Source organism: Rhopalosiphum maidis, chromosome 2 (assembly GCF_003676215.2).
Source record: "Rhopalosiphum maidis isolate BTI-1 chromosome 2, ASM367621v3, whole genome shotgun sequence".
Classification (NCBI taxonomy): Eukaryota; Metazoa; Arthropoda; class Insecta; order Hemiptera; family Aphididae; genus Rhopalosiphum; species Rhopalosiphum maidis.
The window spans coordinates 83,375,380-83,397,013 of NC_040878.1; the positions used below are offsets into that span (position 1 = coordinate 83,375,380).

At 28.6% G+C, this 21,634-nt stretch overlaps 1 protein-coding gene across 1 annotated transcript; it reads left to right on the forward strand.

Moving 5' to 3' along the window:
* The first annotated feature begins 11,429 nt into the window (after window positions 1-11,429).
* LOC113553432 (putative mediator of RNA polymerase II transcription subunit 26) lies at window positions 11,430-17,528 on the forward strand. The gene is made up of 3 exons (XM_026956759.1): window positions 11,430-11,709; window positions 13,161-16,390; window positions 17,196-17,528. The coding sequence occupies exons 1-3, from the start codon at window positions 11,683-11,685 to the stop codon at window positions 17,455-17,457; spliced, it is 3,519 nt and encodes a 1,172-aa protein (XP_026812560.1). The 5' UTR covers window positions 11,430-11,682; the 3' UTR covers window positions 17,458-17,528.
* Window positions 17,529-21,634: the final 4,106 nt, after the last annotated feature.

Genomic DNA, 21,634 nt, shown 5'->3' on the forward strand with positions numbered 1-21,634 from the left:
AATTAATATAATATATTATGGCACGAAAACACCTGTTATAATAGAAATGTTCAGAAAAAAATTAAATTACACATACTATTTAATGTACATAAATTATTTCCATACAGTTATTATTTAAAAAGTTAGTTATGGATAATGTTTTTTTATATATGGTTTTTAATAAATTCCGTTTTCGTTTTTATTGTAATGCAAAAGAAATTAAAGTCGTTTGCAGTGAAGCTCGTTATTCGATTAGCGCGGTTCCGGACTCTTCCATGCGTATAAACGAACAATTTTATTTATCATTATTACGTATAATATTATGTGTAAGTTGATGAGTATGATGGGTATACGAATACGATGCGTCTGAACAATGACGTGTGATAGGAGACAAGACAAAAAACGAAAAATAGGACGATCAATAAAACACAATATAATAATAACACTATAATTGATCATCTCGACTTTCACTTTAATCAATTTGATTTCTGTTATTTTTGTTTCGTTACGATCGAAATAATAAATACTTCAAATTCATCAGGCTTAATGTAGTATTATAATTGTATTACTATTATGATCATTACTAGATCGTATACTATAGTATGGTGAGTACTCGCAGTAACCAGCAACAATTATTACGAAAATCGTTCTTCTTCATTTGCTCTATTACGGTACAAGTTGTAATATAATTACGATGCATCTGATGATGACCCAGGTCGTAGCACTGTAAGTGTATAATAGGTATACACAAATTTCTTCCGTGGGTACCAATAATAATCGCTGCCCGTCATCAACATAATATAAGTTATTATAGGTACGCATGTGCTGCATTTTTAGCGGCTATTTATCCGAATTCCTTTCTCCTCTCGCCGAGTTTCCGATAATCACGTCGGTATGTGCGTGTAAGTCGTATCGAACTTTTCGCATTTAATATAGTCTCCGCGAGCGCGCCATTTGGTTTTCACTTCCGCGCTTGACGCGGGCGTAGTGGCCATCGTTTTGAAAGTGAAAACGATTGTTTTGCAAGAAAGCAAAAATAAAATGTGTATATATATAAAAAAAAAAATTATGAAAAAATAATAACGCATCATCGTAGTTATTCGTTTTCAGGCTCGCAGTTATTTCTCTCTTTTTCGTCGCGATGTGTGTGCGTGCTCACTGCAAAATATATATGTACACGTGAATGAATTATTAATTTTCAAACGTTGTTCAACAACACAGCACAACAATAGTTTCGTCCGATATGTCACACTTGTCACTAGGAGCACACGCATGTGGCAACGACGGCGACGACGGTCTGGTCGTTGGCCGTGTAAAAGTGAAAAAATAAAAATCGTATTTATATATTATACACATAATAATGACACACACCTACGTAATTGTTTTCTAGATTGGCCACTACACAACAAACAGTGGCTGCAGCTGCAGTCTGGCACTCCCTAACGCCCGGAATCGAGTATAACTATATGTCTATATTCTATACTGATTTAAGTCGACCGAAACGAAATTTTCTCATCAAGATTTCACGCAGGTATCTCCCGATTCGGATAAAATTCGTACATATTATATCATCAACCGTCTCTGCAACTGCAATCGGATGACCTATCCAAAAGATACATTGCAGTCATTGTGTTTTAATAACTAGTGTACGTCTTACAGGGTGATTCATCGAGCACAATAATATATTATATTATACTCACCGCCATTTTTCGTATAATATTATGAATGTAGATATATATATATATATATATAAATATTGTAAACTGTTATTTCTGGAATTTTTTTATTATTAATACTCACGAGTATTTAAGAACTAATTTTTCAATTATTAGATATTTGAATCATTTAAGGAGTGAGTGTCATACAAAATTTGTTGATTCAGCTCTTTTTACTACAAATTGCAAAGCAGATAATATTTTTGAAAATTTTGATATAAAAAGTATTGAAATTAAAATTTAAACTAGTAATTTTTGAGTTATGATATAAAATGTATATGGCAAAGATTATAGTCCTTAAAACTATTGTTTTACACAATTATACATTATTAGATTTATTATTATTAGTTTATCATTATTTATTAATCTTCCATTGATTTTCATTTATATTAATGTAACAACCAACAATAAAGGCATTATGTATAATATTATAAACATTAAATATTAAAATATATAAATATATTTCTTTACCTATACATAAAATGTCGTGTACGACAGGTATGTCCGTGATGTACTCCGGAACTACTCAACCGATTTTGATGAAATTATGATTATTGTGTGTGATTACTGCAGATTTGGTCTCCATAGGTAGGATATAGATAGTTTTTATCGTAATTAATGACCTTAATATTATATTATATTATATTATCTTCCTTATATTTAGGGCTGTATGATTATTTTTATTAATTGATTATTTTTAATGAATGATAATAATACATAATCGATTAATCGATTGAAAAAATGCAACGCTGGGCGAGACAATTATATAAGGTTGATATGTCGGAAATATCATCTATACACCAAATCAGAAAACCAAAAATATTTTTTATCCTTGCGCTAAATGTTAGCATTAGGCAACCAAATTTAACACGGATGCATTTTGTATGAGCAACGAAGTGCATGGGGTTTAGCTAGTATATAATATATATATATTAAACATAATTCAATCTTATTATAATGATAAGGGGGCGTCGTGACATCATAAAATATTATATGAAAAGGGGCATGATTTCAAAGGTTGAGAGCCCTTGTTATAGGTGATCAATATCCACAAATTATACAATTTTTACAAATATTAATTTAGATTAATATTTATTATATAGGTATTAGGTATATATAATTTTTAAATAATTTTAGACCTCGTATCTTCCAAACCTATTATCCTAAGTACATAAAGTTAAATAACTCAAAAATGAATTGCTTAAATTTGGAAAAGTGCCTACAAATTATAAAAAAAAAAATCAGTTTTTTCAAATATAGTCGAAGTGTATGTATTTATACAACAAAAATCAGAATTTAAATAAATTGATTATTTAGATATAATGGGAGTAAGCATAGATTTTGAATCACTTTGTATGTTATTATTAGCCACTTGATGAAATGGAAACTTCTTTTAAAAAAAGTCGTAAATATTTTTTTTACTTCTCTGAGATTTTTCTTTTGTTTTCCTAGAATGTCCCGCACTCCACAGTATTTAAGAGAGGACGTATTACCTCGTACTCGAATCGTAAAATTCGAAATGCTAAATAACGTATAATATATTATACAGTTTACTCGTAGTTTTCATTCGATAATAATTATTATTACAACATCGCTGTGGGAGACGCGGTGACGATGATCTCTGCGTCGTCAACCTGTTGCCGGTTCGACGACGACGCAACTCGCATCTACACACACACACACACACACACACACACACACATACGATACATAACACACATACATTTAAATATACATAATATTATAACATATGATATATTCGTGTATACGCCATGTGGTAGCTACCTATTACAACAATATTATGTGCATGAGTATTTATATATTATGTGCTGGACATCGGGACTAATCGATTCGTTTGTATTGTACATGTAATTTTACGAGTGAAAGTATACGTTTTTTACATTTTAATATTTCATGTTTTTTTTTGCATCTCGTCATCGCGACTTGCGCACACATATCGTTTATATTATACATATACTATTATATCGGAAGCACCGTGTGACCCGCAAAAGTCAGTATATTTTTTTCTATTTCGTCGGGTTCACCGGTCAAAGTTCTGCGGTAACCTCATCATTACGTATTATATACTCTTACGCGACTGTGTATAAAACTGTTTTACAACAGCAGTTTTAGGTATACTATAATATTTAACCCGATTTCATTGACTACGAGTGGGCCCCTACCCACCCGCTTTAATTGTACACGTTATATTATCGGTATACAACTGTTACAACTCTTATTAATATATTATACATGAAAAACTACAAGGTACACAATGTACAGCTGATACATAGGTATACATAATACATACATCATACTCGAGGTGGTAAGCGTTATCGGATAACCAGATCGCGGACGTGACGTCGAGTAATACGCCAATTTTGCGTAAAACAATATACATTATCATAATAATAACAGTAAAATATAACATTGTAACGCGGTCGGCCGAGTCGTTTTTTTGTCTTAACGCGTGCAGAATCTCTCGTTTTGCGTGTGTACACATAATAAAATTATTATTATTATTATTATATATATATTATATACGGAACCGTGCACACTTTTCTTCTCGTATTCCAAGGTTTCTGTCGGCAGTAGCGGTGACTGTGTTTTCTTATATATCTACATACATATACCTATATTGTACCCACGCTGAACAACCGTACGAAATGTGCATAGAATATATATATATATACTGACGATTGACCCCGGCGACCTTAATACTTTCATTTCTCTTCTCGTACATATTGTATATACACGACGACCATTTAATCGACTCGCGATGATATTATTAAAAGACACGTACACGCACCGTACGCTCACACACACACACATACACTTGTACACCGTTTTTTGCCCAGAATCCTGGTGCTCTTCTTTACACTCGCGGCAGGCACGCATTGTGAGTTATGATGTTATTTCCCCTTTCACCACTGTTGGCTATAACATCGTATCGCATATTATAGCCATCCGCGACAGCGTTCCGCTGATCGTAAAACGCATTTATCGCCCATATTTACGTCACAGCATCCGCGATACGTGCACCTAAAAATGTCCGTCGTCTTTGCACACGTAACCGTCTGAACAGTGAGAATAATCGTCATCGCTCCGTCGATCATTCTGATAATGCCCCGCGACGTTTACCTCGTAACAATATTTTATACATACATAGGTATAAGATTGCACCTCAATTGCGTATGCATCACACACACACACACACACACACACACACACATATATATATATATATGTATATTGTATAGTGACGAGTGAATGTAGTTATAAAGTGCGCAAAGAATATGCGTGGGTTAAGAATGTTGAGATATATAGGTGTATAAGATGTAGGGCCGGATAAGATACTTGGAAAAATCTATCTATAGATTCTAGATACAAGATATAATATATTAAATGATATTTTCTAAAAAATTCTGTATAGATATAGGTACTATCATATAGTCACTAGATACTTCATATTTGTATTTTTATAGAAGCTAAGTTCATTGTTTTTTAGACAATTATTTTACAAGATAAATCGACACTAGGTGCAAAATACTCTAATATTATTTATTTAACTTAGTTATATACAAAAACTTACTTTTAATAATATAGGTAGCCAATAGTAGGTACTCCAATAAGACGATTGACGATAAATCAGATCACCAATATGTCAGAATTATAGATAAGTAATAAAAACAATTGCAATGTAATTGTGTATCTCATACAGGTAGGTACTACTTATTTTATTTTATTCGCTAAATAGGAGTTGAACAGTCCACGTATAACATTCACTTAAACGGCCAACATATACATCATTATTTGTTTTTTTCATATTCAAGTATATTTTTTACTAAGTACAAAAATACAATACATTTTAAAGTTTTACAATTTATTTTGATATTCCAAAAAAAAAAATATAATCTTACTTTGTCTAGTATCTTAGTGCATACAAAATAAAATAAATACAAGGTAACCATAAAAAATCAACCAGTATCTATTAATAAAAACACATCAAAAATAAAAGATTGCAATGTATACAAATGTATAATGTATTTAAGATACTGATCATTTCCGCGTATATAGGTATATATGTAGATGCAAAGAAAATATAAAAACGAATTCAGATTACTATAATATGTATCAACTCGTGTTACTGCAGTACGAACGAATTCCTCGCTGCGGTCATCATCGTAGTTATGTCCTATTATTAGAAATTCCATCTTTTCTTAAAGAAACAGAAAAAAGATCAAGTGATGTTGGGAAACTGCGGCCCGCGGGCGGCTAATAAACTATCCGTAAATGTATATCATTTTATACACATAGGTACCACCCACAACACCATTAGTACAAAAGTAACAAGTGATTTATTTTAATTCCTTTAACTGCGTTTACGTATACGATCTATAGTTAATTGTCATCAACATTTCATAAGTTGTATTTTTGATTGTTTATAAAATAATTATATGAACATATTGTTATTATTTTTTGTTTCTAAATGATCATTTTAATATGTTCTGTGTATATATATTAATAGACTTCATGGACATAATCTTGTATGAAATTTATTTCATACAAAAATCCTGTGAAACGGATAATGCTCGTCTTTTCAAGCGAAATAATGAAAATACGTAACGCGCGCCGTTTATGTAGTAATATAATGTTCTATCATAGAACTTCAATGTTATAAATTATGATATATTGGAATACGAGTGGACAAAAAAATTAAATAATACCCAATAAGCTTGTCCGGGAAGAAAAAATATTTTGAAACATCCTGGGTATTACATTGATGATATAATAGCTTCTGAACATGTAGATATGGACTGCTGCAGGAATATTATAGTGAGAAAACTAAATAATAATAATAGTTACGAAGTGTGCGCGGTGACCGGTGAATAATTATATACGTCTCGTGTGAATCACAATTTATTTAGTACACATACTATTATAGACATCACAATGATGTACTTATTACCATATAATATAAAAGACGCATAATATTATAGTATATAATATATAGAAATATCGGGCATGGTTTATTTAGTAAATAGCTGCACCGCCTTTACTCATACATAATAACAAAGGTAGGCATTCATTGAAACAGTAACTATAGTTATTAGGTTAATTTTTATCAAACTTTTTAACTTAATAACAATAATTTTATTCACAAAAATAAATTGGAATTACAATGAAATTGTTTAATAGTAAGCACATGTATATAGTTTACATAACAGATAACATATAAATACTAAGTAGGTATCTAAATATATATAAATGTATAAAAATTATACCATATTATAAAATAGGTACATAAATTCAAAAAATAGAAAATAATACTTGTTTATAACACATATACGATATATCTACTATTTAAATTAGTTAAAATTTAGATGGTGTAAAACAATAAATTAAAATAAAACTTTAAATAAAGAATATTTTATGACAAATCATTTAATGTGATGTTAAATAAGTTTATATTATTATTTATTATTTGAATTTCCAGTTATTTAGGAACATTTGTATGAATGTAGGTATATCATATATTTTGTTTAAATATTTCACTATATAGATTAATAAATTGTCCATTGTAATAATTCATATTTTTAATTTGTTTGGCAAATAATAGTCGAATATGTCAAGCTAAAATCGTATCGAAAGTTAAAATTTAAAAAAATAAATCGTTTAGCCAAAATGTAGACAAAGATTTAAAATTAAATAAAAACAATTAATATTTTTTGATTTAATAATTTAATAGACAGAGACTTATAATTTTCTTAAGCCACTATAAAATGTGCAATAAGGAATAATAATATGCTGCCATTTTCAACAAAATAGTTAGTTTTTTAAAAAAAAATTGAAAGTCTTATGATTATTACTATAATAATAAAAAAATTATTATTCCATTATTTTGGTAACTTTTAATTTAAAACTAAACGCTCTAAACATTAACCTAAATTATTTCTATTCGTATTTTTCATATTATTATGTGTGCAATTTTGTACTATACAACAACAGAGCATCATATATTATGTTGATTATATACAGGCATTAATTCATTTTATATTACATTACTATGTATACTAAAATATTAAATAAAGTATACTTATAAAGTTATAATATAATATATAGACACATATCATTACTTTGTATAGTATATACTGGCTTGCTGCTGCAATAGCGAAATGGAATTCGTTTTAATAAAAGGATGCAATGAATTTTAATTACATATTTTACCCGTGTAAAGTTGAACATTAATTATTATTTGTATATTAATAAAAAATTTTGTTTTTAAAAGAAATAATGTTTACCGAATTACAAACCAAAATCATTTAAGTCCGATGAGGAAATTTTAGCGCCCATGGTGCCAGGGAACCAGTGGATACTGGATAAAATCTGCAACTACATTAAGTGTATCGTCCCACTACACAGTACTTGGCACAAAATTCAGGTGACTGTATCGAATTATTAATTTAGAATTAAATCTTTAAAACACACAATTGAAAACAAGATTTTTTTTTTTAGGTTTGATCAAAAAAATTAGTTTTTATAATTTTAAAAGGCGCTAGTTCCAGAACGGAATGATAAACAGTCGTATTCAAAAAACCATAGAGATCGTTGTTGTAATTATCAAAATTTTGTTGAAAGCGATAGTATATTGAACATTTATGCGTTTTTTATGTTACTTTATTCATATGATTCATGTGTAATTCTTAAACTATACCGGAAAAATAAAAAAATATATAAAATATATTCGTTTATCTTTCAATACCATTTTTATAAATTGTATTTTAAAAAAAATCCTAATATTTTATTACCAGCAATACGTCATATAAAAAATAATAAGTCAAGGAACTGTGAAACCTTTCAAAATTGCTCCGTAAATTATCATTAATTAAAATATAAAAAATACAATATACATATTTTAATTAATAATTATAAGTTCATTTAGGTGTGTTGGGTTGAATTATGGTAAAGAATAGTAACAATTAATGGTAATAATTAAGGCTCATGATGATTTTAGTGATTTACTGGTCATGAGTAGGAGGTAGGTACAGTTTTCGTTCCAGTTCAGTAAATTTATATAATATATGTATTCAATATACTTATTACTTATACTTTATACCGACTACCTTATAAATACTCAATTTCAATAGAGACATGAATATCGACGATAGTTATACCTAAATTTGTACTCTATAAAATGTTGACAAAAATTTATAATTTGTCAGATTATAAAAGTAAGTACTACATTTTTAGTTTTATTTTCAGAAGAACCAGATCATAGTTGATGAAAAAATCTAAAAAATAGTTTATGGAATGAGAGCAAAGATTCAACAATATAAATTTTAATCATATTAAATAGGTATTTTCAACAGTATTATGCCATCTAAAAACTGTGAAAATACGCGAAAACATTGAAAAATAACCTACTCGAATTAATTGCATTGTCAATTTTTTACTTACATAAAATATAGCTAAGTAATGAGTAAGTGTTATTTATATTTACATATATATTTGAATTTTGAATAATAGTTATAAATATTAATCTCAATTTAAACTATTTTGGGGCGGATAGTCATAATGGTATTTCGAGCAGCGCTTTCTCAAGGCTACCTTATAAGCCTCGTACTTATAATCCATATGCAGTAATATAGTATAGGTATTAGCTGCATATTATAGAAATTAAAACCCGATACGATCAACAAAAGGGGTATTTATATCTCCAAAATCTGACACCACCCTATGTGTTACACAATTGCATAACACGGATTGTTATACCAAGCGAACTATACGTATGTCATACCAATATACCTATAATAATAATATAGTTACTAATTGACAAAATAATTGAATAGGCCATACGCAATAACTAGATAATAAAAGTCTGATGCCATAATAATAATATAAAAATTATTATAATATAATAATATAATGATGTAATTTGGGTGCTCGTTCGGTGATAATAATAATAATTTGACACTAATAGATTGTTTCATAATAACAACAATAATAATACATATAGGTACACTATATAGGTATATTATCCTTCGATGTTCAATAAGTACGTTTTTGACATAGTATGTGCGTATGTGGCTGATCACTTTTTATACTTTTCTGTCTGTGTACTGTGTGTATAATACATTTTAAACGTATATGTATAATATAGGTGCCTACAAGACATTGCGTGTTATAATGCAGACACACATTACATTAATATTATACACGGATTACAAAGTGTAATAGGTATACTAGCAGACAGAAATTTTAACATTTACAATATTGCTTTATTATGTATTTGTGTTTACTCGCTTTCAACATTTTAGTATTCACCATCATCATTGTCGCGACATATATCTATATATTTGTAAGTATACATTCTCGCGGTTTTCGTCAGAAAGATTGCGATATCAATTATAAATTTGGCCATAATATAATATAATATGCTTTAGTCAGTATTTTTATAATTGGTGGTTTTTTTTTAATCATACATTTTGAATATATGACTAATAACGAATAATGATAAATGTTTTGAAAACATAATATAATGTAATATGCTTACATCTCAGCGTGTATATACTGTATAGTATTAGTTTTACAGTTCATCTTGCATATATAGCATTAACTTTTACCATTAATGATTTAAACAAGCTTTTTTCTGTTTATTCTTGTAATAAAACGTAATAATTGTTACGTAAAACTCCGTACATCAATATTATATAAATATTTTTTGTACGATTATGATTTGAAAGTTATCGTATTAAATTGATATACATAGTATATTGTATTAATTTATTATTATTTTCAACGCAGTTGTTCAGTAACACGTTGCAATGACGCAGAAATACATTCAATATTTCAATAGGGTTTATTTAATCAATCGTTTATTGCAGATATCTATCTACCTATAATAAAAAAGAATTCATTAAACGTAGGACCATAGGTGCATATAACTATAATGAACATTAAACCAATTGGTTAGCACTTAATAATATCTATAACGACTATAACAAATAAAATACACATATTATATATTTGTTGTTCGGATGGTGATACTATGAAGAAAGTGTACCTAAATATTATTTTGATCTATGTTTCTAATTAACTCAAAGCCTATTTTACAGATACAACGATACGATCTTGAGTTTTAATAACTTTTTTTATTATGTCTGAAAGCAGCTGCGCGCGGCTGACATCAGTGAATTCCGTAGACTTATTATTGTGTTCTCCCCGAACGATCGCCGGCCAAACAATTAATATAATAAATCAACTGAATACCAATCGTTAAGATTTCTTTTAGACAGAAGATAAATGATTGAAAGATTCGAATGGCATTGTCGTTCCAAACAAAAAGTGAAAGACCATTAATGCATCGTTTACAACGACGACGACGATATGATGATGTTCGTGAAACAAACGGGTGTAATAATACGAAGTAATCGGACCCTTCGCCTTTCAAAAAAATAAAAAGATTCACATTCATGTGTGATTATCTGTCTGTATAGAGATCCTCCACCAAACATAACTACTACCACCGCCGCGACACGGATAATAGTTGTTGAAGGGGAAAAAGAAGAAGAAGGAAAACAATATCGAGGATTAGCCGCGAACATTCCGAACGAAAGTATCCAATACGTGTAAAAAATCAAAATAATGGTGTAGGTCGTTTAGGTAGGGGACCATGGACATCTCTCATGGTAGCGGGTGTGAACATCGCGCCCAAGAAGAAAGTGGCCAGTTTTCGACAGTCGGTTGCACAGGTCAAAACTCCTTCCGTGAACAAATTGTATTACCAGTATTATTAAATATACGTACAACAGTGTTTTTGTTTTATGTATACACTTTCCAACAATTGCGACAAACGGTTGCGTTACGTGCGATGCTCTCTTTGCTTTAAACCTTTTAATACATTTTTTTTTAAAATAATATTATGTTTTGAAAATTATGCATTTAAGGACTATCTAAAATCAATTTGACAAATCATTGGATATATACTATGGCAGGGCCAAAACAACTCCTACAAGTAAGTACAACTATTAAGTAACTTTAATAACCTGTTATGACAACACTTAATTTATAATAATAATATAAAGTTGCTTTTTTTAATGATGTTTAAATTTTTTTTTAATTAAATAATATATTATAGGTAATATAATACAATATATTATGACTAATAAATTATGTAAATAAGCATGATTAGAAAAAATATATTTAAAAATAAAATAAATAAACTATATAACAAAATTAATTATTTGTAAATAAGAATATGTACAATGTATAATGTACACAATTTATACTTTAAAAATTCCTAAAAATATTTTATTATATTTAATACATTTAATACATCATGGATTATTTTTGAAGTTGGTGGTTTCATAAAATAACATTTTTTAATAAAAAGAAACTTTTTTCTTATTAGTAATATTATTATTATAAGTAATAAATACTGAATATTTAATTGTATAATATGATAATTCTCATATAGAACTTAAGTACTAACTACAAATTGTATTGTGTGTATTAAATAAGATCAATTAAAATAAGAAGAAGTAGGGATAGTTAGGTAGTAATTATAAATATTGCCTTATGTCACGGTAAATTTAGTATATATTTAATTACTAAATCATAACTAATTTTAAACGTTAAAAACATGTGATTTTGCTTATTTTTTCGTTTTGAATAATGTCATAACAGTTTTTTTACTCAGACAAAATATATACATTGAAGAAATTTATGAAATTAATATTCAATTAAATTAAGTATTGTATTGTGTGGGTAACCAATAAAGTTTAATTTTTTTTTAAATTTAGTTAATAAACTATATTCGTTGCATAATAAAAGTATCGAAAACAGTTTTTTTTTCGTAAGCTTACGGAACGTGACAAAATATTGATTTAAATAAAAGTGTGTACTTATACATTTTCAATTGTAATTATTCGCTTGACCCATTATTGTTAAACATAAATTCATTCGCGGTTTAATACTTACAATTAAATTTATTTAAATAATTTAACGTCTAAAAAAATAAATACTTTACTTATACTTTTACTCTATTGTTTATATTTGTATTTAATGCATTATGTCCAGTTTGGGTAAATGTAACATCATCAAAATTACACCATCATGGCAATACGGGAAATACTATTCCAAGTGATGTCAGAGATATTTTCCAGGACTTCAACAATTTGACCATTGTTAATTTGAGTTGTAAAGAATTCGCACGGTTTTCTCTCATTGTCTTTTTGCTCACTTTTTTTTAAGGAATTTTTTTCATCATTCACACTATAGATCACCTGCATTGTTCGCTGTCTTCCCTTATTATTGTAGTTACTGCACCAGATAATCTTAATCGGTCGTTTAAACGATGGAACGACCGTTAAAATATCTGTTATATAATTATCGCGTCAATCTCAAATCGTTTCTCTTGCTTATTGTTTTACCTAATAATAACGTAATTATATAATACATTTTTAGGTCTGCTTGCTGATCACGTTCACGGTCAGTGCGTTGTGTTTGAGAAATGTCGACCAAACAAGACTTATAGCAGATAGGCCTAAACACCAAAAGCCCACATCGTGGGATCAAAATTCCAACTTATGGAAAAACAAACAAGGTTCTGTTCCACCATATGCCGTTAAAATGGAACCCATGGTGCATTACTCACAACAAGATCCACTCTACTTAAATGCAAATCATTCGGCCACAGCAAAAATCGACTTCAATAGTCACGCAAGTGGTTCTGAATTTGGTATATCGTCAAATTACGGTCCACCTAACGCAGTGTATGGTGTACCATATCAACCAGATTATTACAAAGAACCGGAACCAATTATTGAAATTATTATAAAAGAATCTAACGAGTCACTTCCAGCGCCACCAACACCACCACCCGTTCCTACAGCAAAACCACAGAAAGAACCAGTTCAAGTTTTTTATGTAAAATATAAAAAAAATCCGAATTCATATGGTGATAAAGAAGATATTATATACGAAGCACCTGTGCCTGCCATAACGCCTAGTACCGAGGCCGTCAGTGAAAGTGAAACAGTAATCTCTACGGAATCGTCTCCTCTTTATAATTACGTTACGGGACCTCCGGCTCCCAGTACTACGTATAGAACAATTATAAAACCAGATTCTGAAATTTACCACGGAACGGGTCTTAAAGTAACGTTTGGAAAGACTGAATCAGACTGGAGCCCGTCAATAAATGAAGCACAAAAGAGAGACTCTATTAGTGAAGCAAGTGAAATTCAAAACAAGGTTAAAAAATCAACCGAACAAGAGTTTAAAAGAAGCTTTGTTCAGCCCACACCAGACTATCAACGAAGTAACAATAATTTTGAAACGCCGCATATCACTAATCAACCTCAATTTAACGGATTTAATACTCCAAAGCCAAACATTGACCATACTCAACAGCAATTGAGAAAACCTAGTCAATCGGTACAAAACTACTTTCGTGAGGATAATCCTCGGCCAAACTTCCAAGCTCAAATACCAATCATAAATCAACAATTTAAACCTCAACAAAATAATTTTGAAGGGATTGTTGAACAAAGACCAATAGAGTATAAAGAAAATTTTCGAACTCAACAAAATTTCCAACAATCTAATAATCAGCCAAATTTTCAACAATTTACTAATCAACAAAATCATCAGCAATTTATTAATTCGCCAAATCATCAACAACCAAATAACCTACAATATCATCAACAACCAAATAATCTACAACACCATCAACAACATCATCAACAATTAAATAACCCACAAAACCAACCAAACCATCAACAATTTAATAATCCACAAAACCAACCAAACCATCAACAATTTAATAATCCACAAAACCAACCAAACCATCAACAATTTAATAACCATCAAAATCACCAACAAATAAATAATCAACAAAATCGTCCACCATTAATTAATCAACAAAATCATCAACAGTTCATTAATCAACCAAGACTACCAACAGATTTCCAACCAAATCCACCACTTAGAAATCCAGGAAATTTTCAAGAAAGACCTGTACAAATAAAAACAAATGAACGACCATTTATAAATAAACCTTTTGAAAGTCGTCCACCTTTGAGCAAGCCATTTGAAAGCCGACCTTTTGATAGCAAGCCATTTGAAAGTCGTCCTATCCAAGACAATCATTTTGATAATCGGCCAATATTTGACAGACCCTTCGAAAATAATAGGCCAATTCAAAACAGACCATATGAAAACAGACAAAATCAAGGTATAGTTAATTACAGACCAAACAAGCCCCCAACACCACATAATATACCCTTAAATCCTAATCCATCATTTATACCGGTCGATAAACGACCTACTAATCCATTACCGCCTCAACCATCCAATTTCAACACTCATCCAACCGGTACAAAACACTCAGTTGATTTAGCTTTTTCCCCGCAACTACAACAGCAGCAGCACCAACAATTTCAACAACAACAATTTCAACAACAACAGTTGCAACAGCAACAGATTAGGCCCGCCGAGACGCGACCACTAGTCAACAACAATCCAACGTCGTTCCAACAACAGCCAATAATTAAGCAACAGCAATTTTCACAAGAAATTAAACCTTCTCAAATTGCACAATACCAAACAGCAAAACAACAGCAATTTATTCCTGAATTAAAACCATCAGAAATTCCACAACTTCAAATCACTCCGTCACAAAGTTATGAAATCGATCCAAAACAACTACAACAGCCGGCACAATCTGGCCAATTTATCGAAACATATAATAGATATCAACCATCAACACAAACAGAACAAAATTATTATCGACCGGATAATACCCCATGGCAAGTATCAAACCAACAACAAAGTTCGTTTAAAGTTCAACAGCAAGAGTACCAAGAACAGTCAAGTCCAAGTACGATCAAAAATACCATAGTCACGACAAGTAAATCAATTTTAAAAACAACTGAAAAACCAGCATCATTTGTAACAACGCAGTACAAAGAACGCAGTACACCAGTTGTTACAGTGGCAACTCCCAAATCAACTACTACTGAAGCAGCTAAAAATGAAACCAAAAAACAAGATTTAAAAAATATTGCATCGCTTCCGGACGAAGTTCCTGATGAATTGAGGGAACAACTCCTTTCTTCAGGAATCCTTGGTAACGCCGACATTCAAATATTAGACTACGATAAAGTGGGTGATATACCAATTGAAAACTTACCACCTGAAGCTTTAGAAAATTTATACGGCCAAGGTAGCGCTCCAGTACCGTCGGTAGTCTTACCTCCAAATAAATCCAATGTCCAAATGAAAGTCGTCAAGTATGACCCTTCAACTGAAGAAGGAAGGAAAATCGAAAATACATACATCGATAGACCCAAGTCTCAAACTCTTGACCCGGTCGTCTTAAACGACACCGGATATAATCGTTTTTTACCGTTGAACATTAACGGTACTCATTTTCCAATACCAGACTCGCCGTTGTTAAAAAACAAATCCATTGGAAGTGTAGTTATATTATCACCAGTGGGGTACGATTTGTCTGATGACCAGTCCCGATCATCTAGAAATACCGCGGTTAAAGTTAAAGGAGTTCATTTTGTTGTTGGTGATATTGTGAAAAATCTTGTTAAAGACCCAAATAGAGAAAATTTCAAGACCTGGCTAGAGAAAGAAAAAAGTACACCTTCTGATGAACAGTCAGTTGTCCTATTGGTCACTAAGTGAGTATATTATTACTAGCTAAATATTACAATCATTTTTTAAATATAACATGTTTTATTTAAAATTATAAAAACATTGAAATATCATAAATTAATTAAATAGATAAATACATTTTTGTCATAACATTTAATTAGTTTTGTTAAGTATTCGAATACTTATATTTAAATACTTTTCGACCAATGTATTTTTGAAATACTTAAAAATACTTTTTATTTGTTTTTTTATTCTACCTATAGAATAATAAATATTTTTTTTCATTCTAGTGTTTTGTTCAAATTCCAATTATCAATGTTTAAAAACTATTGGACCCCCGAAAAAAAAAATTTTTAGACTTATACAGTATTTGTCATAAGGACGTAACTGAACAAAAATGTTGGGGTAGAGATAAAGATATTAGATAATTACTTATACTATAAATAATTATCTAATATCTTGTACCTATTGAAATATTATATTTATTAATTCAAAGATTTATAAATAAGCTTAAATACCCGTCTATTTGTAAATATAAAATAATGTTAATAATATATAAATTATTAATAAAAATAAATATATCAGTATAAAATTTATTGAATTAAAAAAAAAGTATTATATATATACTAAGATAGATGTAAGACGTACATGTACTCCGATAATAAAAATTATAGTCCGGGGGTGTACATAACATGTTTGTTTTTGTCTTACTCGTTTAGACATAGACGAATTAGATGGTAACATACAATGTATCTATTTTATTAAACATCCGACATTAACCGTTGTTCAACTATAATTTTTAATAATTAAATCAATCGTCATTTTTTTCAGGCCAAATGGTAAGGAAAACAGAAAGGAAATTTACATGTATGACGTGACACACAATCAGGTCAACAAATTGTCGGGCGAATTGAGTGCGACTTTCGTAGATGTGGCCGAGTCTAACGCACAGAGTCACGATTTGGACAACCTATCGACCGAAGAGGAGGTGGATGTATCCGGAAATAGCACTACCGATAATATTCCTATCGTATCCGGTTACAGCAAGACGAACGACTTCTCGGGCTCAATTGTTGCCAATGCCAATAATTAGACTGATCTGCTAAACGTGTTATTCTTAAAGTTTAATTTAAACTTACAATTTTTTATTAATTATTTCCTAAACCATACAAAAAAAAAACTACAAATAAATTCGTCTATTGTTTTTAAATAATAATTATTAATGAATTATACATTAGGTAATTATTATAGATTACATAATATATTATGAATTAAAATAGGCATTTTTTTACTACTTGTATATTTAATATTCAAAGTTAAAAATGTATTTAACATGCTTCGAATTCGAAATAAGTGTACATAAAATAGTAAATAAAATAAAATTATATTGTATTCAAATATAATAAAAATACATTTTTTTATACATATAAATTATTGATGAATTATTGGAATGTTTTGTATTAATTGTTAAATGATTGGTACAAATCAGAAAATTGTAAACAGTATACTGAGTACTCTACAAGCGCTTTATAAATAATACATAATATATAAATTTGAAAAATTGATCAAATACTTAGGTTATATAAACGTACGTTTTACTACGTATCGTGTAGTACATAATATAATGATTAATAGTGAACTTACACGGAATTTAGCTGTGAATAATTTAGTATTATAAATTATCATTTATAACATAATAGAATATAATAAGACGTATAGTTAAAACATACATTTTACCAATTTATTGTTTGTCCATTAAATTGATTTCGATTATTCTTGTAAGAATATTCACTATCATAGATACAAGTGTAATTTTAATATTTTAAATTGTATCAAATAAGTATAGGTATCTGGTATATTAATATATTTTATTAACCGATAGCTTATAATCACAATTGATCCAAAATACTTTAAAATAATATTATTTAAAATTGCAATATGCATTCTGATTCTATTATTATAATATCGATTAAGCAACATTTCACGTTGTCGAGTAATTTAATTCGTGTAAAGATATAGCTTACATTCCGTTTTATTACATAATACGTAAATGCGTGCAAATAAATTTGAAACTAATATATTATAAATTACCAATAATATAGCAACATTTTACACACGCAGTGGTAAATGTAAAACTTAATATTAGTATCAAATGTGCGCATCATATAATATTATGGTCCTTACGATGTATATAGGCTATAACATAGATACATTATAACAAGTACAAATGAAGTAAATACCATACAATACATCACTTATGTGTGGATAATTTCGTACTTAAACATCAAATATATTTTTATAGGTATTTAAAATATATCGTAAACATGTCACTATTTAAATAATTTTGAACGCACTTAAAAGCGAGCTTAAAAGGTTAAAGGTTCAAAAAGAAAGTCACGATATAAGTAAGTATCTAGATAGTAGATAGGTATATATTATAATTTTATTGTGTCTAATATATACGATCTGATTGACCTAGAAAAGTTCGAATTCTTATGCTACGTAAGAAAAAAAACGTAGTCATATAACTCAAAAATAGCGAATGTTCTATTGAGTATTCCTTCGAATATGGTCTATGGAGGGTTTCAGCCAAATATATAATATTTGTATGATAATATTGATATAGATTAACGAAATCTCTCTTGAGTATAATAATACTTTTGTAATGTACTAATGTCATCTCTAAATTTATGATACGTAAATAACATAATGTTATAAAACTAACACCTGTTATTATTATTGTAATATTATTCTGCAGCAGTACAGTTATTTGGTTTATTGGTTGTATAATATTATGCATACACTATACAGGAATTAGTTTCATTGAATAGTGGATCAATTATAAAATACATAGTCATGAAAAATTGCTTACATATACCTGCTAAACACATTGGAAGTGGAAATCACGAGCCATTGAAGAAGTGTTATTGATTAAATATGTACATTTTTATTCATATTTATAGTTTCACTTAGATAAAAACGATTTCACTAAATTTATTTACAAAACGATACTATTATATTTATTATTACCGTTTCATTTTTATTTCATAATTGTATAATATAATTTATTTTATACACAAATATATACCTGATCGTCCTGATCACATTTATGGTCTTTTAATCTAGCTGTTGTAGATCTTAAGTCTTAATAATAAAATTATCATGATTTCCACTGCTAATTTCATTCATAATGTATTCTCTGATTCTTATATTTTATATTTCAAAATTGTCAATATTATCAATATTTCTATTTTCTACTATCAAAATGTATAAAAAATAATTCTAAATTCTAATAGGTATTTTATTTTTATTCATGTTATTTCACTAATAGTAAAATATTATTACGAGAATGAATCTTTTATTTTTTGGGCACAGCAGTATAACAGTTCAATTATCATGAGTACACTTTATCATTTTCAATTATACGTAAGCATTCACAATGTGTCATTAATTTAAAAATCACAATAAATACTTAATTTATTATTTGTTATTATTTGATAAATAAATACGCATTGCAATAATAGACAATAGGGTATTAATAAAAATAAATAGTCATAGTAGCTATAGTGATAAAATGTAGACGTTGTCTCAAGCATAGAAAAATCCATCACACAATAGCATACACTTGCTAATATAATATTTAAGACTGTCAACTTTTGAGTATATTACTCATACTCGTGTATTTCAATCGCTCCAAACTATATTCAACATTTTTAATATACTGATACCTAACATATGGTTTATCAATTTAAAAAATTTCAAGTTCAGATTATAATTTCTTGAAATTGAGTAAGTAATCAATATTAATAAATTAATCTTATAACGGATACGAAATATCCTTTTCTCAAATTAAGTCTTTAAAAAAATAATGTTGCTTATTCGAATTTGAAATGATCACTGTACTTGTAGTACAACAACTCTCGTAGAATTACTTTTCATTTTTCAACGACCTATACACTTAGTATAAACAAATATTATAATAATGTAATAATATGTAAATATAGTCATAGAATCCAAGTATCTATCCAACACTAAGTTAATTAGTATTAATTTAAAGTGGTTATTTTGTAAAACAAACAATTTCTTGACTATGTGCAGTGGGATTTTTCTCAGCATAATTTTATGTTCATTCTCATGTTTAGGTATTATCTCTACGGAATACGATAAAAAAATTAGAACTTTCTAATATAATTTCTTTTGATTGCAAATTCTTTACAGATTTGTCTTATTTACGTACTACGTCTAATATTCGAAAAACAAACGGTTCGGTCAGAATCAATAATATAATTTGTATATCAATACACGTATTTTATATTTACCAATGACAATAGCAATACTTGTCAAATCTGAAATCCTATCGACAGTTTGATAGTTATTTACTAAACACCAATAACGTTTGAATAGTATCATTATCATTCTATTGCTGTGTATTCCTTACCAATTAACATAGTAAATAGTAATCACTACTTCGCCATATAAATATTATATCATTTTTGATTTTATAAGTAATATTTCTAGACGTTTAATCTACTAATATACTTATTAAATCCTAAACACAAATAAAAAAAAAAAAATGATTATATTATTATATTAATTATTTATAAATAATTTAATACTTTGTCTAATTGGCATAATGAAATGTGTATTATTACAATATTTTGTGTTTTTATAAAACGTTATATGCTGTTATTTGACTTGTCCATAATTTTTAAACATAAATTAAATAATATTATATTATGTTTTAATATATTATAAAATTTAATATTATATTTATGTAACTATGTATTTTAAAATCACAGCTGATACAGTAGTACCTCTACCTATATTTAATCATGTTTTTATTAGACGTGTTTATCGTTTAAATAATATCAATTTAAACGTGTTTTTAATCTGATTAAGCAATATTAAAACATTACAATTATTATTGGTTATATTTTTAATTTGATACCTATTCATAAATTACATTTATAAGAACCAGGAAGTTGGCATACTCATAGTGTTCCTTTCCTCATTATGTTTTTTATAATTTTATATTCTCATAGATCACTTTACTAATGCAAATGTACATAATGTTATGGTTTGCAAGATTGTCCGAAAGCGAAGTAAATGTGCGAACGAGTATAATAAGTATTATTATTTCACGTTGAAAATAAAATACTGTAGGTACTTATTGGTTCAAAACTCCAAAGTATTAAGTAGTATAATTATATCAATTGTTAATATCATTTATTTATGTAAGTCACAACAATTCAGTTGACTGATCCGAATTA

What these genes read in the sequence shown, in the direction of transcription:
- LOC113553432 (XM_026956759.1), top strand. Translation starts at nt 11,683, where the DNA reads ATGGCAGGGCCAAAACAACTCCTACAA. An exon ending in GGCCAAAACAACTCCTACAA is followed by an intron (nt 11,710 to 13,160) that starts GTAAGTACAACT and finishes ATACATTTTTAG; the next exon opens with GTCTGCTTGCTGATCACGTT. An exon ending in GTTGTCCTATTGGTCACTAA is followed by an intron (nt 16,391 to 17,195) that starts GTGAGTATATTA and finishes CATTTTTTTCAG; the next exon opens with GCCAAATGGTAAGGAAAACA.